We start from the raw sequence: 25737 nt of genomic DNA, 5'->3' as shown, positions 1-25737 counted from the left end.
TGTATCAGTTACTTTCTTTCATACTCTATAATTTTTTTCTACTGTAATCATCCAGTGGTTAGAACAAAGCCCCAGTTTCTCTCCTTAATGTTCTGATACATTAAAATAATGCATTATGTATGTGTAGGTGTCAGTCAGTATACCTACACTCTCAGAGATATAGTAAACATACTGAATTTTAGAAACAAAATAAATGAAAAACTTTCACCTGTTTTTTTCCAGGCAATTCGAAGTTTTCAGGTAGCCCTTCATATCTATCCAATGAACCCTGAACTATGGAAAGAAGACCTTTCTTGGGCAAGAACACTTCAGGAGCAGCAGAAGGTAGCACAGAGGATTAAGAAAAGTGAAGCACCATCTGAAGGAACGCATTTTTCACCAAAGTCAATTCCTGACTATGACTTTGAAAGCGATGAGATTGTTGCTGTTTGTGCAGCTATTGCTGAAAAACAGAAGACAGTTTCAGCAAATAAAACAATGGTTATTGTGTCAGCTTCTGGGACTGTTGAGACTGTAACTGAGAAGGAGGATGGTGCTACCCCACCAGATGGCTCTGTTTTTATCAAAGCCCGATGAAGCAATATGCAGAAAGGAGTTATTTGAATCTTTTTGATTGCAACTTAAAGTTTAGACATTAGGGACATTTACTCTGGAGAAAGAAGGCAGAACTACTGTTTGTATAATAAGTTTTTCAGATGGATATAAAAACTAAATGGTAGAATTATAGTGTTTGGACTATGCCTTGATAAGTTACAATTTATGCTTCTTAAAATTAGAATTCTGAGTGAAATATGTTTTGATTGATAAACTTAGTTTGTTTTAAATCTGAATGAATACATTCTTAAGGACTTAACTTGAGAAGTGTATTCTTGAATAGTGACTAACTTGGTGGCCATTGTTTTTAAAATGTTGACTTATTGACTTTTGCTTTATGATAAAGGCAGTATGTGATTTCTTTCCCTCCTAGAGATATGCTGCTTGTTACCCTTCACTCTTCCATTTTTCCTGCTTCACTAAAGTAAGTCTTCACAAAGCTTGAATATTTTTGACATTCATTTTGATTCAAAATTACCATTTGGTAATATGTTAAATTTTTGAAAGTTTATCTGAAAATGTGTGCAAATGTGTACATTCTGAACATTTTCTTGATGCTTTTAATTCAGATTTGTACTTCTGTTTTGACTTTAAAGTTCTATCAGTGGCATTTGTCTTCTTGGATGTGTGAAATACTGATAAATGTCAAAATGATGGTTTTATTATTTTCATTGTTATGGTTACAGATGTGTCATAACAAATTGTGCTCCAAAATTATCACAATCAAAACCCAAATTTCTTTTCCTTGTTTTTAGATGCTTAAAAAGCCCCGAGAATATTTGTTGGTTGCGACTTTCCAGCTGATGATTTAGAATTACTTTTCCAAATGTCTTTTGGAACTATTCAGTGAAATGAAAAACAATTAAAATTTAAATATGTACCATATCTTTCTAAAAATAAAACAGTAGGGATATTGTTAAAATGCCAGTGAATGAACAAGTTAAGCAAAAAATACATAGACACTGGAATGTGATTTATGGTATAATCTCATGAATGTGAGGATGTATTAAAGAAGTTGTTTGTTGAAAGAACACATTTGTAAATCAGTACTATCATTGTTAATATGATTATTTTTATACTGTATATTGCTGTACAACCCTATAGGACTGTTGGGAACTGTTATTGTGACACTCAGGAAGATATTATTGGCATAAAATTAATTTTATCTTTTAGAGATGAGAGTTAGCTACTTTTTGTGTAATCTTACCTAACACTGTTGGAGCATGTGAATAATGGTCTACATTTTTGTGAGAATTCCATTTTTAAAATTTTTGTTCTAGTAGAAGAAAGCCTATTTTCTTTTTCAGAGTTAGAGAAATCGACACTTGCCTTAAAAAGTATTATAGTTTTCCCCTAGGTTATATCATCAAAAAGCCCTGGTTAAAGAGATGAGTTTTAGAATAATAAAAATATTACTTATTTTATTTTGTTTAATAAGGAATATTCTCAAAGGGAGGTGGGTACTAGAGAAGTGATTTGTCAACATTTGGTATGTTGTTTTGTGCAATGGATATTTGTTTATTGTGAAATATGTGAATAAATAGTTTTTTTCCTGAATTTTGAAGATTTCCCCATTTTATGTTGTTAGCTTTTGAAAAATTTGATTGATTTTACTTAACTTCTTATGTGAAAGTAATGTATAGTAAGCATCTTGCATGTTTCCTCATACATGAAATGCTCAGTAAATGCTAGCTATTTCTATGAAAAATTTGCATTAGTTTGGAGATACTTAACCTGTCTCCTCTGATTTTAAGAAAGAACTCCATGATCTTTCCTTATGTGAAAGTGAGAAGTCACTACTTTCAATTTTTTAGGACAGGTGGTTATTAATTGGAGATTGTTCTTAGCACAAAGTCTGTGCCTCAACTTCAAAAGAGGTACAACCCAGCATGGAGTACATCAGGTCACTAGACTATTAAAGAATCTGTTCTCCTCTGTGTTGGCCTTGGCAGGCCAGATTATTCTCTTCTTTACCAAGTTTAGACATAAAGTGGAGGAGAAAAATACAATAGTTATGGAGGGAGGAAGGCTACTAATTTCTTTAGGCCCCCAAAGATGATTATTTTAGCTAAAACTTTTCCATGCATGGAGAGAAAAATGGATTCATTATTTTTAAGGATGTGAATACTGATGCATAAAAGTTTACCAGGCTTATTGGTTATAATGATGAATTTTTATGAACCCTGAGAAAAATGTGATAGTGCTATAATTATTGATGTCTATTTCCTAAAACAGCACTGTCTATGGTTCAAATTACAGTGAATATAATTTTATTATTCTTGTTTGAAAGTTGTGTGCCGCAGACACTCAGTAGTTAGAAAACTTCACATCCAGACCATGCCTGATAACATGGGATTTCTGTTATTCTCTGGAAAACAGGCTCCTAGATTGTATTTATCTTAAATATGCTAAGAAATACTACATAAAACATTGAAAAGTCATGCAGAGCACCCTTCACAGAACTCAGGCCTACTGAAGCTGGGGCCTTTGTACAAAATAGGATGGTAGTGGTTTAAGTATGCAAATTTTAAAAATTGATTATATATGCAAAATTATAATGAAGACACAAAATAAAAAAGTATCTCAGAAAACTAGGGTTATAACTGAATAGTATAGCCTAATCGTTTTGAAGAACTGTACTTTACATGATCCAAAAACTTACTTCACTGCCTTTCCCAGAAGTTAGAAAATTATTAATCATTTTAAATTTCCTTGAATCAGAGCCCTTCTAAATTGATATTGGTCCAGTCATTCTGACCTGTGATTTCATGATGTAATATGTATGTAAATAAGTTGTGAGTTGACACAAGAACCATAGTCCCAGAAGTAATTATCTTCAAATCAATAGGCATATTAAATGTATTCTTTTCTAAGAAGTTATTAAATTGAAGATATATTTTATAATTGATGGCATATCAATAGTATTGAGATAGTCAGATTTCTTACACCAATAATGAAATAATGGAAATCTGTAAATTGGTTACCTCCTTACCAAAGTAAACTAAAGTGAAATACTGGAGGTAATTCCTAAAGTTGTGTCTCTTAGTCACTTGCAATTAATTATGGCCACTTTGAATGGGAGAGAAACAATGGTCCTGTAGTTAGAATACCATACATGAATCCTGTCTTAATTTGATTACATGTGAATTTCATCTGTTGTATATGCCGACAGGGAAGAAAAGTTGAGAAACACTCCTCTCCACTGGTTGGAAGGCAGAGAGGGATGGCTTCTTTACACAGTGCTTCTTAGGATGTTCATTAACCAAAGAATTCTGTTCTCTTCTCACCTCGATGGGAGAGGAGGGAATTTGGGATAAAGAAGTGACATTCACATACCTTTCTCCCTTCTTTGGGTTTGTCATACCTGTTCTCAGCCTTGGGAACCTTGTGGTGAAGGCTGTGTCTGCCTCTCTGCAAGGGGATACTCATGCTTGCAGAACTGTGCATGGCTTGTAGAGCAGGTTATCTTTAATTTTGGGTGCAGTATGAGGTGGCCATTGTTGGCACAGACCTAAATTATATCATTTAACTTACTATATCATTTATCTTCAGCAGTAAATCTGATATATTCACTCTCCTCCTATTTGACTTTCTCTCAAGTGCTTCAAGAGGCCATGAGGGGACATGGATTATTTTAAATGACTCACTCAAAACTCTTAAGAAAAATTTTCTTTCTTTTTTTTTTTGCCATACAATTTATTTTTATTTTTTTTAGTCATACATGACAGCAGAATGTATTTTGACTTATAATACATACATGGAATATACATACATCAATCATAATGTCTATTCTATTCTGCTGCCCTTCCTATCCCCCCTACTCCTCCCACAAAAATTTTATTTCAAAGTAAAAATGAGATTTAGTATAAATGAATGGGGAAATTCTTGGCTTATTTCATTTTTTAAGTTATGGAAATTATATTAAAAATGAGTAATATTAGTTATAAGGCAACTTAAAAATTTTTTCAGGATATTTACAAGGTCTACTTATTTAGTACAAGGATAAGCCACAATATAGAATGTACATTTAATTGGAAGGGAAGACTATGAAATGAATTATGGTATCCTCTTCCTACTCCTGTCAACTTTCTTAAATTAATATAATTTGAACATAATGAAATACAACCATTTTAATTTACAGTTTGGTGAGCTGACAAATGTAAACACACGCCCTGTCACTATTAAGAGGAAATTTATGTCCCATCACCAGAAAGGTCTCTAAAGCTTTTATGCAGTCATTTCCCCTCTCCTCTAACAGCCAGCCCTGTTTAACTACTTAACCTGCTTTGTGTGACTATAAATTAGATTTCATTTTCCTAGACTTTCAAATAAATAGATCATACAATATGTACTCTTTGTATCTGAGTTGTCTTTGTTCAGCATTTTTTTGAGATTTCATCTGTGTTATTGTGTATATAAGTAATATGTTCCCATTTATTGCTTAGTATTCTACAGTATGAATATGTTTCAATTTGTTTAGCTCTTCCTGTTGTTGGACATCTAGGTTGTTTCAAGTTTTTCTCTCTTATGAATAAAGCTGCTGTGCACATAGATCACAGTTCTGTGTAATGGACATACATTTTTATTTGTCTTAGGTAAATGCTTAGAAAATGGAATTGCTGAGTCTTAGGATAAATATATGTGACAGTTTAGAGGGAACTGCCGAACTGTTTTCCAAAGTTTTTTGCCTTCTACCAGCAGTTTATTAAAGAAGTTTCAATTGCTTCACATTTATGTTAATGTTTGGTATTGTCAGTCTTTTTAATTTTAGCAACTTGAATGAATGTGTAGTAGTAGTTCATTGAGATTTTAATGTGCATTTCTCTGATTATGCAAGGCATATTTTCATAGGCTTATTTAACATTTTTGTGTCTTCTTTTGTTCAAATATTTTGTCTTTTTAATTTTGGTTATTGAGTTATAAGAATTTTTTATATCAGATAAAAGTTATTTTTGGGATTTATATATTGCGAATAATTTTTCCCTTTGTTTTTTTTATAATACCTTTTAAAGAGCAGACATTTAAAATTTTGATGAAGTCCAATTTATAGGTTTTTTTTTTTAATGGTTGTGCTTCTTGTGTACTAAGAAATCTATGGTTACCCCCAAATCATTCTTAGAATTCTCTTTGCTTCTCCTTTATATTGAGTCCTGTTTCACCCCTTCTCAAGAAAGGAAAAAAAAACTTACATCACTGTTCAGATCTAGTGAGTGGAGTTGCTGTTACTAAAAGTTCTTAGGACAGACAGATGCAGTGGCACACACATCTATAGTCCCAGCTACTTGGGGGGCTGAAATGGGAGGATTGCTTGAGACCATGAGTTTGGGACCACCAGCTTGGGCAACATAGCAAGACCCTGGCTCAAAAAAAATTTTTTTCCCCCTTAGGACATAGATTGTTTGGTGTTCTGTTCTTCTCTTTCATGGTGGTTATTAGAGTGTATGGCCAGGAAAGGGAATGAATGAATGGTAGAATTGTTGATATATGGACCAGAGACACACCTACCTATCTCTCTCTCTCTCTCTCTCTCTCTCTCTCTCTCTCTCTCTCTCTCTCTCTCTTCCTTTCTTCTAAGGTGCTTCTAGCCTGGAACTAAAGCTTTAGCTATGCCCAGGGCAATCCATGCTAAGCCATATGGTCAAATGCTCTCCCTTGCCATCTCTTTTTAAAAATCTGGTTCCATTTCTTACACACCTGGAGAGCAGTCATAAGATAATGATCACAGGGTCTTAGACTCAGGTTTGGGTTTTGTTGGAGAAAGGGATGAGGTAAAGGGAGTGGTGAAAGAGAGTAAATATCATGGCTTATTTTTTTCTGACGACACTAGTACAAGGAGGTTTGGAAAAATGAGTGTTTTGTGTAATATGGATTTTTCTGCATTAATATTTGAGGCCAAAAGACACAGATAACAGTAAATATTACTGTGTTTACATTTTTCCATGGCCTTTGTGTTTGTGGCTCCAACAGAAAGTTTGTGGAGAGGGCTAGTGGTTATTTTGGAAAAGACTCTTGATTCTGCTGGTCAAAGCACCACTAGCAATCTCATTACCTTTTCTAACATACTTGACCCAGTGGAGATGGTCTCAGATTATGAGATGGTGTTAAAATTACCTTCCTGTCCATCATAGCCTATTGTGACCCAGTTAGATTCAATACCAGCTACTAGACAATCAGAACTTTCCTGTACAGAAAATCTGAGGCTCTCTAAACAGTCTGAATAAGTGTCCCACAACAAAAAACAACAAAGTCATCATCATCATCATCATCATCATCATCATCATCATCATCATGAACAACCACAAAATAAGCTTTGCATTACATAGAAGTTAAGTCTTACAAATAATTATGAAATAGACAACTGAAGAAGACTTTTCCCTTGGCTTTGCTTTTATTCAGCAGTAAAATGGATTGGATTATGTGTCCTCAAATTCATTTGTTGAAACTGTAACCCTCAATATGACTGTATTTGGAGCTAAGGCCCTTAAGGAAGAAACTAAGGTTAAATGAGATTGTAAGCATGAGGTGGTATCCAGTTCATTTGGTATCATATCAGAGAGAGACAGAGACAGACAAAAAGGGAGACACAGATACCAGGGATGTGCACACACAGCAAAGGCCGTATGAGGACAGTGAGAAGGTGACCATCTGCAGGCCAAGGGGAGAGGCCTCAAGACAAACAAACCTGCCCTCATCTTTATCTTAGACTCTGATCTTTAGGACTGTAAGAACAGAAATTCTATTGTTTAAGCCATTCAGCCAGTGGTATTTCATTGTGGCAGCCTTAGCTAATTAAAGCAAATGTTAATGCAACAATTGGCTCATATAGTCAATTAAAAAGTGGACCAAGGACTTGAATAGATATTTCTCCAAAGAAGATATTCAAATAGCCAATAAGGATGTGAACACATTCTCTATATCATTAGTCATCATGAAAATGTAAATCTAACCACAATGAAATACTACCTCATACCCATAGAATGACTGTAATAAAAAAAAATACAATAACAGGTGTTGAGAAGAATATGGAAAAATTGAAACCCTTGGACATTGCTGGTGGGGATGTAAAATGGTACAGTTACATGAGAAAACAATTTGATGTTGCCTCAAAGTGTTGAATTTATAGTTACCATGTCCCAGCAATTTCGCTCCCAGGTATATGCCAAAAATTGAAAATATTTTCATACAAAATCTCATATACAAAAACATTCCTAGCAGCATTATTCACAATACCCCAAAAGTGAAAACAACCCAGTGCCCAATAGATAAACAAAATATATATCCATTCCATGGCATACAATTCAGCCACAAAAAAGAACTGAAGTACTGATTTATGCTGCAATTTTAGTGAATCTTGGAATCTTTCTAACAGAAAAAAGCTAGACACAAAAATATAAAATATGAAGGATATGAACTGGGGTTGTAGCTCAGTGGTAGCACTCTTGCCTCACATGTGTGGGGCACTGTGTTCAATCCTCAGCACCACATAAAAATAAAGATTATTGTGTCCATCTACATCTAAAAAATATTTTTAAAAATATGCAGAATAGACAAATTCATAGAGATAGAGTGTTTGCTAGGGCCTTGGGGAGAGGAAAAGAGGAACTGGCTGTAAGTGGACATGTGATTTCTTTTTTGAGATTATGAAGATGTTCTGCAATTAGCAGTGATAGCTGCCTAATTTTGTGAACATTACTAAAATATTTTAAAGGTGTATACTTTTATAACTCTTATAGTGTATGAATATTTTAGTTAAAAAGATTAAACCAAATCATTGCCCCAGATGGTGAACCTGAAGTGAAGATGAATGAAATTGTGTCTTGAGTATTAATAGTTCTAACTCATATATGAGTGGGGCTTTGGTTTTTCCCCATGATCATGGGTGATGGATATGTATGTATTCACTTGTATATAAATCTAGGTGTTGTCTCTGATGCCATTCAAAAGGATTTTGTTTTGAGACAAAACAAAATCCTTCTCCACAAGTAAAATAGGACATTTTTAGAAGTTGAAGCTGCTTACTCCTTTTTTGAATCATCCCTACCTCAGAGAGAATCACTGTGCTGGTAGATCTGTGAAGATGACAGGCCTATTTTTCTGACATCATTAAAAAATATCTTTAAAAACTTGCCAAGAGAAAATCATGACCTCATTCCGAGGGATCATTCCCATTTGAAGTGTACCCTAACACCGGCAGCATTGACATCACCCAGGAGCTTTTTAGAAATGTTGATACCTCGGACCTACTGAATCAGAAACCATGTGTGTGTTTCCTATGCTCTCCAGATGACTCATGCAGACTGAAATTGGAGAAGCACTGATCTAGAGAAATCGCAAATAGGAACAAAAGTTTGTGCTCATTTTTTGTAATAACCATTTGAGTAGTTTACATTTAGCATTTAGAGCATAACACTATCTCACTCGCCACCCATGTAAACTGTTGAACTTGTATACACTTATCCCTTGGATCATGTTTTCTAAATATATTCTCTACTAAGTGGATTTGAGGCTTTGTACTATTCTTGCAACTTCTTCAGGATAATTTAACATTTAAAAAAATTCTGTTTAAAAGTATGTAGAAATCCTGAAATGAAGACCATACAATTTCCAAAATTGAGGATATGGAACTCAGCTGGAATGCATTTATTTATTATAATCCCCCAAATAATTTCAGTTGGTACAACTACTTCTTAAAACCATATCAATATTAGGCTCAGAATTTAATCACAACCAAGCAATTCACAAAAACACTTTAAGCAACAAAACATGCTTAATATTTCTTTAGGAAGGTCCTTCAAATACATGTACAGCATCACTGGGTACTACACCAAACTATTAGAAGGTGACCTTTATGTGCCCAATACAACCATATGACACTCTTTTGACACATGTAAAAGATGAATTTAACTACATTTCAAAATAAAATCTTTAGGGTGCAACTTGTCTTATATTTTAAAGGATATTCTAGGTCATTTCTTAGGCAAGCAAAACTATGCACACTTTTAGGGGGAAAACAAACTGCTTAGAGTTTTTATATCATACATTTCAATTATGGGTAAACACTTAAAATTTTATATTTTAAAAAGTATCAGTTAGTGGAAACAAAAGTTGAATTTCCCAGCGTGTCAGGTTCTCTTGAATTCACAGCTTTCTGGATAAATAAGTGTAATGTCACTAAAATAATTTCCACTATTATACATAGTTTGGAAATAATAATATTTTGGACTAATAATTTTCACATCTTAAAGGATGTGTTTTCTTTATTCCTTTGTCAATACTAAACTCTTTCTTCAAAAATTTTGTATCTATTTTTGACACTTTGGCCTGAACTTCTTTATGGAAAAAGAAAAATCTAACATCTTCAACTTTAGCTGGTTACACTGGGAGGAGAGGGGTTATCATAACTTTATTATACCGTGTATCAACAATAAACCTTCTCATAGAGAAGAAAATACTTTAAATACCTTAAATCATATTTACAACAATAAAAATTCACATTTCATGCTTTAGTGAGACATTTAAATCAGCCATAAGGTAGTAGTCCTCATAGTTTATTAAAAGAGAGCCCTTCTGGTATCTGGGCCTCTGCTGTGTGCCAGACAGAAAGCTCTTGATGTTATGAAAATAGCATAACTTCTGCCAGCCTCCCATCCAGTCACAAAACTGAGGGTATTTCCTCCTAGCCATCAAGTGGTGGCTGTAGTCCTGTGTCCTAGCAGGGTGGCAATCAACGTGCTGCAGGCCCCTGAACACAGGTGAATCAGCTTGATGGTTTGAAAAGTGCTCTAGAGCCTGACTATTCTCTACTGTGAGTCACGGATGAAAGCAGCCCTTCTGAGCACAGCTCAACTCTTAATGTGTCTATTGCACAGGATTTTAGACGGTTCCAGAAACAGTGCTGTCTTTCCCTAGCTACTATATACATTTTTCAGATAAGTTCAGTGTTTCGCTGGGAAATGTGACTTGCAGGGAGTTACCCTTAGGAGCGGGCCCATCCCCGCTCCTTCCTCCAACCTCATCCACCAGTAGCACACTCTCGGAGTCCTGGCCCTGTGAGGAGTCTGAGGTCTCTGATATTCGCAAAGTTCTCAGTGAAGTGGTGTCTGTTTCGGCCAGGCCCATGCCAGGCACGCCTGGAAGTAAATTCCTGCCTGCAAGGCCACTCTCACTCAGGTCTGGCAGGTAGAGGAGGGTCTGAGATGTGCTGCTGATCTCCTTCAGCTCCCGGGAGATGAAGGAGCGAGAATGGCTGGACATGGCAGAAGACGTCCTTCGACTCTCTGAGCATTGTTGTCTGGAGCGGTCTCTTCGGGACCCACCGATGCGGCAGAAGAGGCATTTGATCTTCTCTATTGCTTTACTGAGCACGGTCTTTCGTAGAAGGATGTATATCCAGGGGTCCAGGATGGGGTTCACAGAAGCAATTCGGATGGCCTGCAAATCTGGGTTCTTGCTGATTTCTCTCACCACACTTGGCTGATATAACTGGTTGATGAATACACGCACCTGCATAAACGAGATGCCCACATTTAGATTTTATAATTAAGCAACCGAGAAAACACTTAAATGCTATATCTTTGGTAGCAACATTAGGTAGCTGCTCTCTTCTGTTAGTAACTTCCAAGAAAAGGGCAGTTTACACAATGAACCTCAGAATAACTGGTAATTGCAAAAATGCAATTACATTTGTTTGGAGTTAATATAAATAAATATTTTGTAAGAATCTTATGAATATCTTACGTAGATCAAAGGTGGTGTACAAAAATGCAATGTATGTGCACAAAATATATGAATAAATACCGTGGGTCATCCGTGAACTGTGTGTGAACTAAAAAGGACACAGAAGCCATTCGGCAGGAAAGTTTGGTATCTGGGAACTCCCAGGGGCAACCCTGCTGGTTTGAGACTGCCCAGTACATGTGACTTCCTACCTGCCTCTAAGTTCAGCACAGCACGGGAGATGGGGGTGACCCACTGGAAACACAGCCAATCAGAGGTGTGTGTGGCTTGCTAAGATGCCAATCAACCTGTTTACTACAAGACCCCCGCCACACCGAGAAGCAAGACTCCTCCCCCTGACACCTTATCCCTTCCTTTGATGTATTCTCGCTTAAATAAAGCATTGGAGCCATTTTTCAGTTGTTCAGTTCCAGCTCCTAACAAGGCTGGAAAACCTATCAGGTGCTCCGATTCCTTTAAATATATATATATATTTTTTCTGGTTCTGTCTCTTACTTTTATCTAATTATTCCAGATTTTCTATTGCTCAGGCAGCTCTCAGTCTTCTAAGCAGGAAACTACCCTGGTGGGGTGCTGGTTGTCGCAGGACAAATGAAGTCTCCTTGTGAAGCATTTTGCTAACTTAGTTTCTGTGAGTGCTTTTAAGTTTTCATCATTCTAATGAAATCTCTTTTTTTTCCAAGAGCTACTGATTTCCCCTATCCGAGCAGCTGTTGTATATATTTTATATGATACTCACTTTTAAAATCAGCTAAACATTTAATCATTACAGAGAGCTGTGTTTTATGTATTATGGTAGGTTTTAGGGACAAAAAGTTGTACTAGATGTCATAAACTTTCTGAAGGCAGAGAGTAATGTACAGTCCAGAGGACCAAAAAGTGGATCAATTATTATTGTGGAGTGATTTAATGATATGAGAGAGGTGTGCACGTGGGAGCTCAGCTAATCCAGACCTGGAGGACACACTTCCTGGAGGAAAGGAAGCCCTGAGTTGTGATGGATGAGTAGGAATTTGCTAAATATAGAAGGAAGGAAATAACTTTCAAAGAGGGATAGCTCCATGTGCAAAGTCATGAAGAATGAAATAATGTTAGCTTTTAGGAATGTTGAATGATTCACTGAAAACAGCATAAATTGGTATAAACTTAAGGAAAACTATTATTTTGCTCCTTAGAAAAAGCACTTGTTAAGGGTATACTCTCAAATTTAATTTTTTTTTTTAAATCTAGATCTTCTAATCACACTGGTATCATTTATGTAAAAATCTCATCTGTAATTCACATAAAATGTGTTTTTGAGATCGCTGCCATCTATTTAGTAACTATTTAGTCAGTATTACCTGCCTTTGGTAATTATTTTAGGGAGAAGTTAAAAGCAATTATTTTTTTCAAAAATACTTTTATTTATTTTTATGTGGTGCTGAGTGAGGATCAAACCCAGTACCTCACACATGCTAGGCAAGTGCTCTACCATTAAGCTACAACCCTAGTCCCAGCAATTCTTAAAGTTAGGAAATATAAACAAAAACCATAAAAAAGAGAAAAAGGAACTCATAAGAGCATACCCAGAGCCTATATATATTAATTAGAAACAAATATTTCTAAATTTAACAAGACTTCAGGACATTGCTGCCTTTACCATATAGTATAATAATTAACGATTCATGTTGTTATGAATCATCAGAAAAAGGTGGTGATATTTTAGAAAAATTTACAACAATGTGGACAAAACAAAAATGGAAGTTCAAAATGTTTCAAATAAGTTTCATTAATTTTCAGAATTCAACTTATACGAAAACCATTCCTGGATGATGCTAGATCAATGACATTTAACTATATTTCTATTTCTTCCTTAACAGAAGTTTAGATCTTAATCAGCTATAGGTCCACTGATCCTTCATTAAGAAAATCTTGTTGGTCTTCCTTCGTTTTGCTTTGGGAACTTACTTGGTTGCAAAACCTGACCCAAACTTGGCATCAAAATCTGATCCAAACTGACTATGATACTATTTTTAGTTTTATTTATTCATCTTAGAGTGAATATTTCTGTTTTGTTCCAGGGGCACTTTCCCAGTTCTGATGGAAAGATCACACATTTTATGACATACTAATAACTGATTGAAATTCTGAATTCTGAAACACATCTGGCCCTACAAATTTAAGATAAAGAATTATGGACTTGTAAATTCATCAAACAGAGTGGTCCAATGACTGTAAGATGAAATTATCATTTTGATCTCTGGAAGACAGCTAAATAAAGAATGAATAGCAGTATATGAAGTCTTCTCTTAAAATACTTGCAGGAACTATGCTGGGATAAATGATGATATCAAGACAAAGCTTGACTGATTTCTTAAAAAAATCTTCACAAAAATTAGTAAAACAAAGCATTGTGGTTTCTTCTTTCTAGAAGCTTGATTGAGGTCCTCAGTGATACCTGGGAACTAAATGTTCCCTTGAGACTTTCCTCAGATGAGGTATTTTTTACTGAGACCTGAAGGTTCTTCTCAGAGTTCCCCACATTGTTGTCTGTTCTGGGCTCCCAGGTTCCAGATGAATTCCATGATTTTTTATTTTGTTTTGTTCTACAAGCCTATATTTCTGCTTAAGAATTATTTCCTGCTATTGGTGTCAATGGTAAAATGCATGAGGTCTATATTTTACTCACATCCCATATTATGTTTCTAAGGTTAAAAGAAATGACACTTCTATATCTGTCACTGTGTGTGGCAGGGTTTGTGTTGACTTGAGACTTTAGTGCCTCTAGGTGGCAGTGTTGCTCCACCCCGGCGTCTGGTAACAGGGTGCCTCCCCAGGATGCATTTTGCACAGCCATTTCCAAGATTCTTTCAGACCAGAATCTTGGACAAGTCTGAAGATTTTAAACATTGACATGTCATGAGATTTTAAACATTGACATGTCATGTTGCTTGTTGCTTCTTTACCACAACCTCAAAGGAAACATGGTTACTACTGAAAGGAGGAGAATTTTTGAATAGTTAAGATGGAATGATATTCACAGCTATTTAAAGGAATATTAGGACTTAGCATTTTATTTTTAAATTTCTGTGACCTTTTAGAAAAGTCAGATGATTGAAAAATAATTGATGATTGGTGTTCACAGTCAAAGGTGATGAGAGGCAAGGAAAGTATCACTTCTGTGCCTCACTTCATCCCCAGCTATAATTAATTCTGACTACTGCAGAAGGGAATGCTGCGGGGGGGAGGGGGAAGCTTACAATTTAATACAAGCTGCTAAACCTGGCTTTTAATGTCTCCTCACTAAAGGGGAGTTCACAGGGTAGCAGAAGGATGAGTATAAAACACAAAATTCTAAATTCAGGGAAAAGCATCCTTAAAAGTGGGTCAAATTATTTGAAAAGAATGAATATGAATGATGAGTTTTACTTTGCATAATATTCTCAAAGGAGGTTTACTTCAAATAGACATGGGGGAAAATCTAAAACAAAAAGTTCATGCATTTTGTAATATTTGAATAAATTTAGCAACTTCTGCATCACTTTAAAGGCTACTTGATTTTTTCTCCCTGAAGGGAGGGAAACCCAGATCAGAATGGGAATATCTACAGCAGTACTTCAATGTCATGCAGGGAGGTGAAAACTTTTCTGGAACTCATGTCCAACGGGCCCTATATGTTACACAAATAAACAAGTGCAGGCAGTTTCCAGTGTTGGAAGACTGTGCTGATGATAAAACAGAACCTCTGAGTCAGAGGGGGGAAAAAACATCCTAAACAATTCACTGAACTCAAGCAACACCTCAACTTTCAGCCAATTTTAAAAGGTGAATTTTAAAAGCTGTAGTAGCTGCAGATTTGTGCACATGATTTTCAGTAATATTGGCATACATGAAAATATTTCAAACTTTCTGAGACTGATTAGAGCTTAGGGTTCAAGAGCATTGGAATGTAACTTGGAGAGGATTTGATAAATTCACAAGATGTAATGACAGGAAAGTTCAAGGGAGGCTACATGTTGTAGAGGTAAATGCCCGAGCTTTGTAATCAAACAAACCTCTGTTCAAATCCTGGCTGTTCTTCTTACAATTTGTGCATAAGTTGTTGAAGTGTGTACTACAGTGCCCAGGATAGAACACATATGCTGGCTCTCTTTGTTTTTCTTGTAACCTATATAGGGACACTTGGCCACTGTGGAATAGATCATTAATTTGAAAACTGTGGGTAGGGGGTAACTTTAGGATGTGGTTAATGACACGGTATTAAAAACATGTACTTTCTACTTAAGAACAACCTGTTTGCAGGGAATGTTGAATTGACAAAAGAATGTTGAAATCTTAATCAGAACAATTTAATAATTGATTTTCAAAATAGTAGTACTTTCCAGTAAATACCAAGATTTGTAACCGGATTTGTGCACGCATGCTACTTGGTCTGTTCCAAGAACATAAAAGGAATTATCTGTGTGTGCTCAGTTATCTCACTCACTGCCTTGTGAAGAGTCCAGAATTGACACAGCTGTTACTAGAAGATTTTACCTTTTTTTTTTTGAAGTGAAAGATCATGGAAAGAGTTCTGACTCTGTGATGGTATTAGAGACTCATTTCCCATTCCTTCTGGGTCACTAACTGAACACTTACTGCAGGCAAGTTAATCTCTGTTAGTCAATCTCTACATTGCAAATTTATTTCTAAATTTTTTAAACTCTCATTTTCAACATTTTAATAGAAGACTATAAGAATAACTTCAGCTCTGGGGGAAAAATATCTTGTTAGTAGGAGTTCAATGAAACCAAGTCTTGACAGGTCAGCAAAGGGTGGTGAAAGGAGCATTTGACTAAGATTCACCCAAGCAACCCAGTAAGTTTCACTGAAAAATTCTTTTTTTTAAAAAATATCTTTTTAGTAGATGGACACTAGCACATTTCTTTTATTTGTTTATTTTTATGTGGTGCTGAGGATTGAACCCAATGCCTCATGTGTGCTAGGTGAGCGCTCTACCACTAAGCTACAAATTCAGCCCCAACTGAAAAATTCTTCATGTGCAGCTAGGGAAGCTGACATGCAGAGACGGGAAAAGGACAGTCTGCTCTACTCTCTTCCCAGAGCTTTTACAAGATTCAAATGAGATGTCAGATGTGGAAATACCTCACTTTTTTTGTGTGTTATTCTGCTGTGTTCAAGGTGCTACTTACTACTGGGTCTGCAATTTCAGACAATGAAATTGTCATAACTGCAATGTTATGACTAAAAAACTTGCTTCTAGAAATTGCTATTCTTAACTTAGCCAAAGTTATTTAAAAAATCAAATCTTTTCGATTCTACTGCAGTTGTACCCAAATTTACTGCCTTATTCTATTATCCACAAATGTAATTCTTACTCACCTAAAATTCCATCAGCTATTTTATAATGAGATTCCAGATTGCCTTAAATAAAAAAGTGCATCTATTTATACAGTTTTCATCTGCTTTGATAAGCTTTTGCTGGTCAAATGCTGATGATCAACTAGTTTCTAGTAATTTTGTCCGTTCTTCTATTTGAAATCAGTCTTAGGATTTTTTAAACACAGGAAAATCGAATAAATGATAAAGTATGCTTAAGATAAAGAAAAGGGGATTATATTCTTTGGAAATATGTAGATAAGACAACCTCTGTAGCTTGTCTTTATAGAGACAATTAGTTTATAGTAAGCAACTAAACAGATACTCACAGGAAGTTATTTTCCTAAGGACTTAAATTTTATCTCACCCAAGCAGAAGATTAATCAAATTGACCATTCCACTCCCAATAGAGATGAATACTTGTTAATTCAGAGTAAGAAAAAAGAAAATAAATAAATATGGCCTTGGCTTGCCTGTGCATGAAGGAAAATGCCTTTCCAAATCCTACATTATAATTGCTTAGCCCTGAGGCAAAATATTTGATTACAATCATTATCTTAACATTAGTACTGTAACTGCAAGATTAGGTAGCAGAAATTGATCTAGCTACAACATTTAACACAGGGATGTTAGGAAGTTGTCTTGCTTGCACATTTCTGAATTCAATCCTCTTTTATTTATCTTAAGTGTACTCTTTCATTTATTCAGCTTTTCCTGTATTAAAATTAAAAAAAAACCAAGATTGATTACAAATAGACAAAAAGACAAAATAACAAGAACCACCTTTCTATCAAATCTTGACATTTGATATTCCTATGGATTTCACTTCCACTTTCAACCTTTTTTGTTCATTGACTATGATTCACTTCAGACAATTTTGTAGGTTCTGCACAGCACAATGAATTCCCCAACCTTTCTTAAATTTCCATTCCAGACTCAGATCTATTTATAAAAACATTTATTTTTTGATAGCAGACTGAAATTTACCTTTTATACTAAACTCAGTATCACATACCCTCTTAGAGCCACTGTAGCTTTTTCTTCCCTGGTGTCCCAAAGACAGAAACTTGGCTGCTTTCCAGTGGCTACATATTTCTCTCCTACTTTGTGTCAAGCTTTCAAATTTCCTTGAGATTTTAAAAAGAAACTATATATGCCCTGGTAGGTAACCTTTCCAAGTGATTCAAAGGATTTGATTTTTCCTCAGATAGGTTTAGCAACAACTTTATTGGATAAAAGTTAAAACTGATGCTTCATTAGTTTCCCTGCAATTGAAAATAGAGCCGGCTGCTTTAACTGCCAGAGAGTTTAGAAGTTTTAATCTTAAATTACATTATGAGAAAGGTGAAAAAGAATGTTGCAAAAATAAGCCAAGGAGGACTGTAATTGTGGATGTTTCCCTTTTGATTCTTTAATTGCTGAAGTGTGCGTGGGTGGATGGGTAATAATATAATATCCCATTACTTAATAATTTACACTTAAACTGATTCTGAAATTAGTTTTCAGTAGTCAAAACTTAAGGCTAAAAACTAAGCCACTACGATTTGTAAGCTTCCTTACTTCACAAAATCTATGTAAGTTCGATTACTTCTTAACTGAGCCAGTTTCAATGTTCAGGTTGAGATTACTTAATATCTACTATCTATTACTGACTTTCGATAGACTTGACATTTTTTTTTGTTAGATTAAACTATGGTTAATTTGCAGACCATAAATACAAGTACAACAACTTATTGTCCTCAAATAATTTCAAAGGCTTTGTCATAAATGATCCTATACTTTAGGGCCAAGTCTACTGTCAGTCTATAATAGAAGGCCTCTCGTGATGATGGAGGAAAACCCTGTATCCGTGGATTTGCAGGAACCAGTTAGCTTCACATGCTCACCTCCAACCAAAACATTTAAAAAGTATGAGCTTGTTGCTAACCTCCTAGCTCTGATTCCTTAGTTCCTTAAAGTGGATGTTCTGTAAATAACAACCACTCACTTTGTCATATACTGTTCTGCAAAACATAAGGCAGAGGCCAAGGAACCCAGACCTTAGCAGGGGCAGAGTGCTTTCTTACAAAAGCTCATTTGATCCTGAGTTGCCATCACAGACAGTAAAATATGTTTATGTGGCTCAAGTGTGACTTCACTCTGTAAATTACACTGGGTCCTGGAATGGCTTAAAGGCTCTTCTGCCAATTATATTTACTTCTGTTTATACCAATTGGCAAGAAGCTACTGTATGCTGGCTCCCAGCCACCTCTAAGTTCCTTCCATTTACAGTCACTTATCAGAGATATAATATTTTTATATCAAATAATCCTGTACAGTATTAATAAAATAAAGGAAAGAACAATAGCCCGTTACATGTATTTCCTCTTGCTTCCAATAAGCCTAAGAAAGAGTAGTCATCTCTTTTTTGAGTCGGTGTTTTGTAATTTCCAGGAATGCAGTATTTAGAGAGATGGAGGAACTTAGAACTTTATCAATATAAACTAGATAAAGAATTATGTTCACCTGCCTATCTGTTACTGGTGCATTCCATCTTAATAACAGGCAAAAATAGAGAAGTAGGTAGGCTTTGAACCTTTCTGCTTATTTTAAAAGTTAATCCAAAGGCACCTTTAAAGAGAATGTTGTCCTGAAAATAAAGTGTACCAAAACTTTAACATATACAGCACAAAGGCCAAAATTAGAAGTTCTAAGAGAGAGAATGCAATACTATAGGAGCAGGGTTTGGAGTCTGATGGCCTAAGGGCCACAAAAACCATAGAATTTTGTCTGGGCAATAAATAAGAATCCTCTCTGAACCTCATAAACCATCTAAAATCTCCATAAAGGTACTGTACCTCTCATGGTTATTTGAGTATTCAAATTCATTGACTTATATAAACCAGCCTGTCCATAATTGGCCCCCTCAGAAATATTACTTTCCTGGCCTGCAGAAAGAACTAATGAACCTGAGTTTGGGCCATGCCCTGTTGCAAGAGTTATAATTTGTATGCATTAAAATGTTCTCCCAGGCATAGCATGGTAAAGAGCAGGGAACCTAGCTCACTGTGTAGTTTCTGCTAGATTATTCTCAGCAATCACTCCCTTCTTCCTCTGTGAGGTGAAGGAGTTAGGCAAGACTCAAAAGCATTGGCTATCTCTTCTAGCACTAAAATGCTACTTTATCTAAGGAAACATAACCAAACCAAAAGCTCTACATAAACCAAAACACCCAAAGCCCCACTGGCCTAAGAAATGGTTTCCAAGAGAGATCATCACCCCTGATGTTTTCAGGCTCTGCAAGTAGTCAGTGTGGAGGACTGGGCTAGATGTTCCCTCCACAGGTGACAGAGAGAGGGGTGTGTGTTCCCAGACAATCGGGGACTAATGTCAAGCACCAAGGGGTAGGTAGGGGTTGTCCCTGGAGGGGGAGGAACCCAGGCTTTTGGAGAAAGAGTTTCAGGGCACATAGGGGAAGGCACCTCTCTCCCAGTCTCAAAATTGGGCACTCAGAAGGCCTCCCCAGAGGCTTTCTCAGAGAGGCCCTGTGGGGGGTTCCAGCCCCTATTTGGAGAAGACACAATTCAGAAATCCGAGGGAAGGGAAGGAGCAGGAGGAGAGAGGTGGATGAGGGAAAAGGGCAGAACAGGGCCTGAGCCCGGCCACTCACCACGAGCGGGATGGAGCAGATGAGCACCACCAGGGAGGTGGCAATGAGTAAGATGACCATCTGGATCTCCGCGCCCGCCATGCGGCGGAAGCTCCGGCGGCGGCGAAAGTCGCTGAGGCGCGGCAGGGCTGGGGAGGCAGAGGGGTTGCCCCGACAGGCAGCAGAGGACACCGCGGCGGCGGCAGCTGCGTGGTGCTGCTCGGTGCCCAGTGAGGTGCGGCGCATGAACTGGCGGTGCATGCGGAGCAGTGCGCCGCACACGAGCACGTTGCAGAGCACAGTGGCGAGAATAAGAAAGGAGCTGAAGCCCGCGTACATGTAGGAGAAAGCCGCGTGCGCCGTCACGTTGGTGGTCCAGTCGATGAAGCACCAGGTCTGCGGGTACTGCAGCTGAGAGCGCCCGAGGCCCATGTTGGGCAGCGCACAGAAGAGCACATTGGATGCGTAGACGGCGAAGAGAGTGAGGCCGGCCAGTCGCTTGTCCACGTAGTGGCTGTAGAAGTAGGCGTGGTTGATGGCCAGGTAGCGCTCTATACTCATGGCACAGATGATGCTGAGACCCGACAGACCGAAGAAGAGCAGGATGAAGGTGCTGTAATCGCACAGCGCCTGTTCCCCAGGCCACTGGCCCTTCATGTACGTGGCGATGGTCACTGGGCTAACCAGCAAAGTGCCCAGTAGATCGGTGACAGCCAGCCCGCATACCAGCGTGTAGAAGGTGGTCTCCTTCTGCTCCTTGCGCGACTTGCACAGCACCACGATGGCCACCAGGTTGCCCACCACCCCGAAGATGAACATCACCGCCGGGATGGTAACAGGGCTGTTCAGACGGTCCGGACTCGAGGAGGCGGATGCATTGACCGCCGGCGTTGACATGATGGTGGTCGACAGTGCACAGCCTCGCGGAACGATGCTGGGTCTAGGGATGGCAAGAAACAGGAAAATGATCAGGGTGCGGAAGTTATTACTTGTAAGGTGTTAGACCCCTACCCGAGAAACTCTGCTGATGAGACAAGGGAACTTGATCTTATTTTCTGGACTGTAGCCACTGACTGACTTGCGGCTATCGAAATCCCTAGGCTCCCGATAGGTCCTGCCAACAGCACCACTCTACTGACATTAATATTTAGATGCTGATAACTGCCATTCTCTCCGCCGCCTCCTCCCAAACGAACCCACTCCATTGCCAAGATGAACAAGACCCATCTCAAGGGAAAAGTGACTCGTAGTGTTGTTGTTCCCGAAAGATTATGAGTCGATAAAATTCTCACAGAAATCAAGCAATAGAAAATAATTTGGAAAGCTTGCTCTCTCTCTCTTTTCTTTTCTTTTTTTTTTTATATTTTAGTTGTAGTTGACACAATACTTTATTATTTATTTTTTATGTGGTGCGGATGATCGAACCCAGGGCCTTGCACATGCTAGGCAAGCAACTCTGCCACTGAGCCATAACCCCAGCCCATCTCTCTCTTTTCTTAGTTTTCCTGGGGTAGTACCCGACCACTGCTCTGTCTACCCGATGACCACTACCCCATCTTGCACCATCTTACCTTTAGTGGACGCGGTTGTAGCAGCACCGTAGGCGCTCAGGCTCAGGCCTCAGATCCCTGGACCTGCCCCCAACCTGCCTTCAGCCTCGTCCGGTTTAATGTGGAACTTACTAAGCCTTAGGCTTTTTCGGAGCTGGGTCTCCGTGGCTGCCAATTTTCCGGAACCGGGATCAGAGTGGTCAGTTTTCAAAAAGTTGTCGAACGGGAGGGGCAGCGGATGGGTTAGTGAAGACTGATGTTGGGCTTTTTGTTTAATTTTCCCCTTTCCTTCAAATATGAGTCCCCGCTTGGTAGAGTCCGCAGGTCTTGGCCACCGGCAGGTAGCGTCCAGGTGTGTGGCCGCGCGCGCAGGTGGAACTGTGCGTGGGTCCTCGGTTCCTGCCGCCCTCCTCCCCAGCCGAGGGCAGAACGGACGGCTACCGTAGTTGGCGGCTGCCACTGAGACCGCTCCTGGTGTCTTGCGGGTGGCTCGGGGTCCACGCAATCTGGGGCTCTGACCTAGAGCTGTTCATCTTCCTCTCTGGCTGCCGGGTTTCGAGCTCCGCTCTCCCCCTTCCAACCTCTGTACAAACTTTTCTCCTTTCAAGTTTCCCTGGCAGAGGCGGAGACAGACGGCGCGCGGCCCAGGCGCCCATTGGCTGAACTGGAAGGGGGCGGAGCGTGTCCTCGGCTGGCGCCGCTGGGCGGAGGCCGGGCTCAGACTTGCGCCGCTCCAGCTACGCTGCTGGGGGCGGCTCTTGTAATCTTCTCACCCGCGGACTTTCTGAGAGGGCACCGCCGGCGGTGGTCAGGGGAAGCCCGGGTGCTTTCCCGGGCACCCTCACAGCTTCTCCCGAACTCTCCATCCAGTGTCGGGGGCAGGGGGCGAGGGAGACCAGGCTAAACCTGGCGTCTCATCTCCCTCGCTCCTTGCCGTTCCCAGTGGGCTATTTCCCGCACCTCTGCTCGCGAGGTGCATCATCCGTGTCTCGGGAAGGGAGAACAATGGCTTTGGGACTTCACACTGGAGTAGCGGTGGGGAGGAGAGGTGGGAGTGTGCGTGCGCGCTGTACCTTATTCGGTGCGCGCGCGGACACGGTGGGTGGAGGGGTGGGTAGGTACCAGGCTTGGGCGTGGAAACTACGAAGAATTCTTCCTCTCACCATAAAAGGAGTTGGTTGGCAGTGCCCGGGCTGCGGGCTGCGCTCGATAGGGCACCGCAGGATAAAAGAGAAAGGGAGGGAGGGGGAAGAGAGAGAGAAACAAGACGGGACTACAACGTCTCCTGGCCCAGGTGGCCGAAAGCCTTGTGGCTTGGAGAGTACAGGAGAGAATTGGCGAGAGTGGGAGTACAGTCGAACTGCGGAGATCTCTCCCCCTGGGGATTTTCTCCGACCTGAAAGAACAGGTAGACTGAGCTTCCGCCTTGAGCCGGTTGTATTGCTGTTAGACACCTTCCCCATAAATCCTTGGAAAGGCCAATCAGAGGGTGAGAAGGAGGTTGAAAGTCACACAGGCAAAAGGATTCTCTAAGCATTACCTTTACCCTACCCTTTTCTTTGATTTACGGTTGTTTGGCCTTGTCTGGTGGTGGAACAATTTTTCCATGTACTCATTTATTAACTTCTTTCTACTTAAAAAAAAAAAAGTAAAGCGTCATGGTGTAATTAAAACCGCTTCATCATTAAAAAGAAAAAGGCCGGGGGGAACTATACAATGATATTGTGTGGGCCTTCACACAATTGAAATTCCTAGAAAAACCTCTTTCCATCTGTAGTACGCTTGCTTTTAAAAAAACACATCTCACAGGGTAAGTAACGTGATTCCTTTATATGATAATCTGGCACTCTTTCTTAAATGTGATTTCATGAATGAACAAACCTGCTAAGAATTTGTCTGGTTCCCCAGTCAGTCTCAGTAACAAGTGAGTAATAAGAGAACCAAAGAGAGCATTTCATCAACGAATTTCTGGTCATAAAATATCTAGAATCACATTGACATGTGTTAAGACCTGTAGCATCATTCTGTTATGTATACTATTTTATCATAAGTATCAGAAGGAAATAGACAAATTTGTTAGCTAACAAAAAGAATAAATGGCAATTGGGCATTTTCTCAGTCTTAATCACTACCATAACCACTTCTGATGTCTATTCTTCCTTTGTATTATAACCTCTGGGATGGTGCCAGCATAGAACACAAATCAGAAAAGAGGGAACTGTGCATTCTGCCCCCATTCCTTACTGACCACACTGCATTCTATCTCTTGTGTCAGTTGTTGTCAGTAAATATGTGAAGGGAAGGTGGGAAGTTAGTTCTACTCACTTTCTGCTCATAATTTTTCCCCAGTTTTCTTTCCTTTTGAAGCTCCTTTAAAAAATAGAACAATTACAATTGGTTTGCTCATTAATTTTTTATGATGAATATATTAAAAATAAAACTGAGGCATGCTGCTGAGGAAATTAGTCACTATTACAGGTTTTAGCATGTCATTGATAAGTTGGGCTTCTTATCAATAGAACTTTTTTTATAAATGTGTTTTAAAATTTCTTTCTGGTAGCTTTAAGATGATGGGAAATAAGTAAAAATTCAGTATATGAAACTAAAATAAAGTGCAGTGAGGTTTATCTGGATCCTCTTTTAATGCATGATTCTTCAGAAGTTAGAAGTTGAAAACTTGCAAAACAATTTTATTTCATTAGTTTGAAAAACTGGGATGGTGAAGTTCAATTTACCTCATCTCTGCAAGGATTCCATGTTGCAAAAGGAAAGGGAGAATTGCCATAATTAAGTGGCAATTCTTGTTACGGGTTTGTATATGTCAAGGGAAATATTTTATATTCTAATCATTGTTGTCTGTTTTCCCTTGCAGTTTTTGCTTCAGTCCTTACTTCTCTGAAGTGGAGGACCCAGGCTCACTTCTTTGGAACTGGCATTAAATCCTCTCTGAAGGTTTAAACTAGTCCAAAAACTGCCTGATCCATCTGTTTGATGGCTCTGTTCTAGCTGTTTGACTGCTTTGAAATAAACACCTTAAGGTGGGAACCCACTTAAAAGCAAATGCTGCTAAGGGGCTACTAACCACGTTCACTTTGACGAGGTGGAATCTTCTTAGATCAAAGGAAATATGGGACAGGCAGACCCTGTGTTTCAGCCAGCAGGAATGGGGTAAGAAAGGGAATGATTCCTGGGAGGAAGGCAGCAAGATGACTCAGATCTGGCCTGGACCCTTACTGAACTAGAGCTGGCAGGATCTTAGTGCATTCCCGAAGCACTAACATTCATGTTGTAAAGCCTGTGCAAATTGTGTTTGCTCTTGTGTTTCATGACAGGCCATGCGGAGACTCAAAACAGAGTGTAAAAGGCATCTATCTGGTGCAAATAACACAGTGCCCTTGGACACATTTGTCTTCCACACGCTCAGCCAATTGGTTCAGTGGAATATAAACATGGCATTCACCCCTGGGCATGGAAAGAGGCCTACTATGATTGTGGTTGTGGCCCTAATGGTGTCCCTCCCTTTTCAGTGGTACATTTCAAATATGTGGTCTCCTGATTATTTTCATTTTCTAAACATGAATTTTATGCTGAGTCTAGGGCCTGGAGTTGCTACACATGTCAGAACTGTAATTAACTCCCCAACATCTTCATGTGGTATTCAATTACTGCTGTGGAGGCTGGTAACTGAGAGTAATTACTCTAGGCTGCCTCCTGCTCCGACAATTACACTCCTCAAAGTGATGCTTTCTGCTCTTTTATTTGTCCCTCCTTTTTCTCTAGCTGCTTCTGTCATACTCCCCTTGTGAATTGGGCCAATGGACAAAGTAAGGTGACTATTTACCTATGATTGATTATTTTTGAAGTTACACA

General features: G+C 38.7%; 2 protein-coding genes across 4 annotated transcripts in view; one reads left to right on the top strand and one right to left on the bottom strand.

The window, feature by feature from the left end:
- Positions 1-5328, top strand: part of TTC33 (tetratricopeptide repeat domain 33) — a 64211-nt gene extending 58883 nt beyond the window's left edge. For all 3 annotated transcript variants that reach the window (XM_081279669.1, XM_081279668.1, XM_081279670.1), the window contains exon 5: positions 223-5328. In XM_081279669.1, coding sequence (XP_081135795.1) covers positions 223-576 — 354 coding nt within the window. In that variant the 3' untranslated portion in view covers positions 577-5328. The remainder of the gene's footprint in view (positions 1-222) is intronic.
- Positions 4270-22883, bottom strand: PTGER4 (prostaglandin E receptor 4). The gene is made up of 3 exons (XM_081279655.1): positions 21889-22883; positions 20339-21257; positions 4270-11097 (listed from the first exon to the last, which is right to left on the bottom strand). Exons 2-3 carry the CDS (start codon positions 21212-21214, stop codon positions 10507-10509), a joined length of 1467 nt encoding a protein of 488 aa, XP_081135781.1. The 5' UTR covers positions 21215-21257; positions 21889-22883; the 3' UTR covers positions 4270-10506.
- Between the last annotated feature and the right edge of the window lie 2854 nt (positions 22884-25737).

The sequence above is a fragment of the Spermophilus citellus genome, assembly GCF_964194105.1.
Source record: "Spermophilus citellus genome assembly, chromosome: 1".
In the NCBI taxonomy this organism is placed as follows: domain Eukaryota; kingdom Metazoa; phylum Chordata; class Mammalia; order Rodentia; family Sciuridae; genus Spermophilus; species Spermophilus citellus.
This window is presented reverse-complemented; position numbering and strand designations above follow the sequence as displayed.

Excerpts from the sequence above, each read along its gene's own strand:
- PTGER4 (XM_081279655.1), bottom strand. The coding sequence starts at position 21,214 with ATGTCAACGCCGGCGGTCAATGCATCCGCCTCCTCGAGTCCGGACCGT. Across the intron at positions 11,098-20,338 it reads TCTGCTCCATCCCGCTCGTG|GTGCGTGTATTCATCAACCA; the intron begins GTGAGTGGCCGG and ends TCGTTTATGCAG.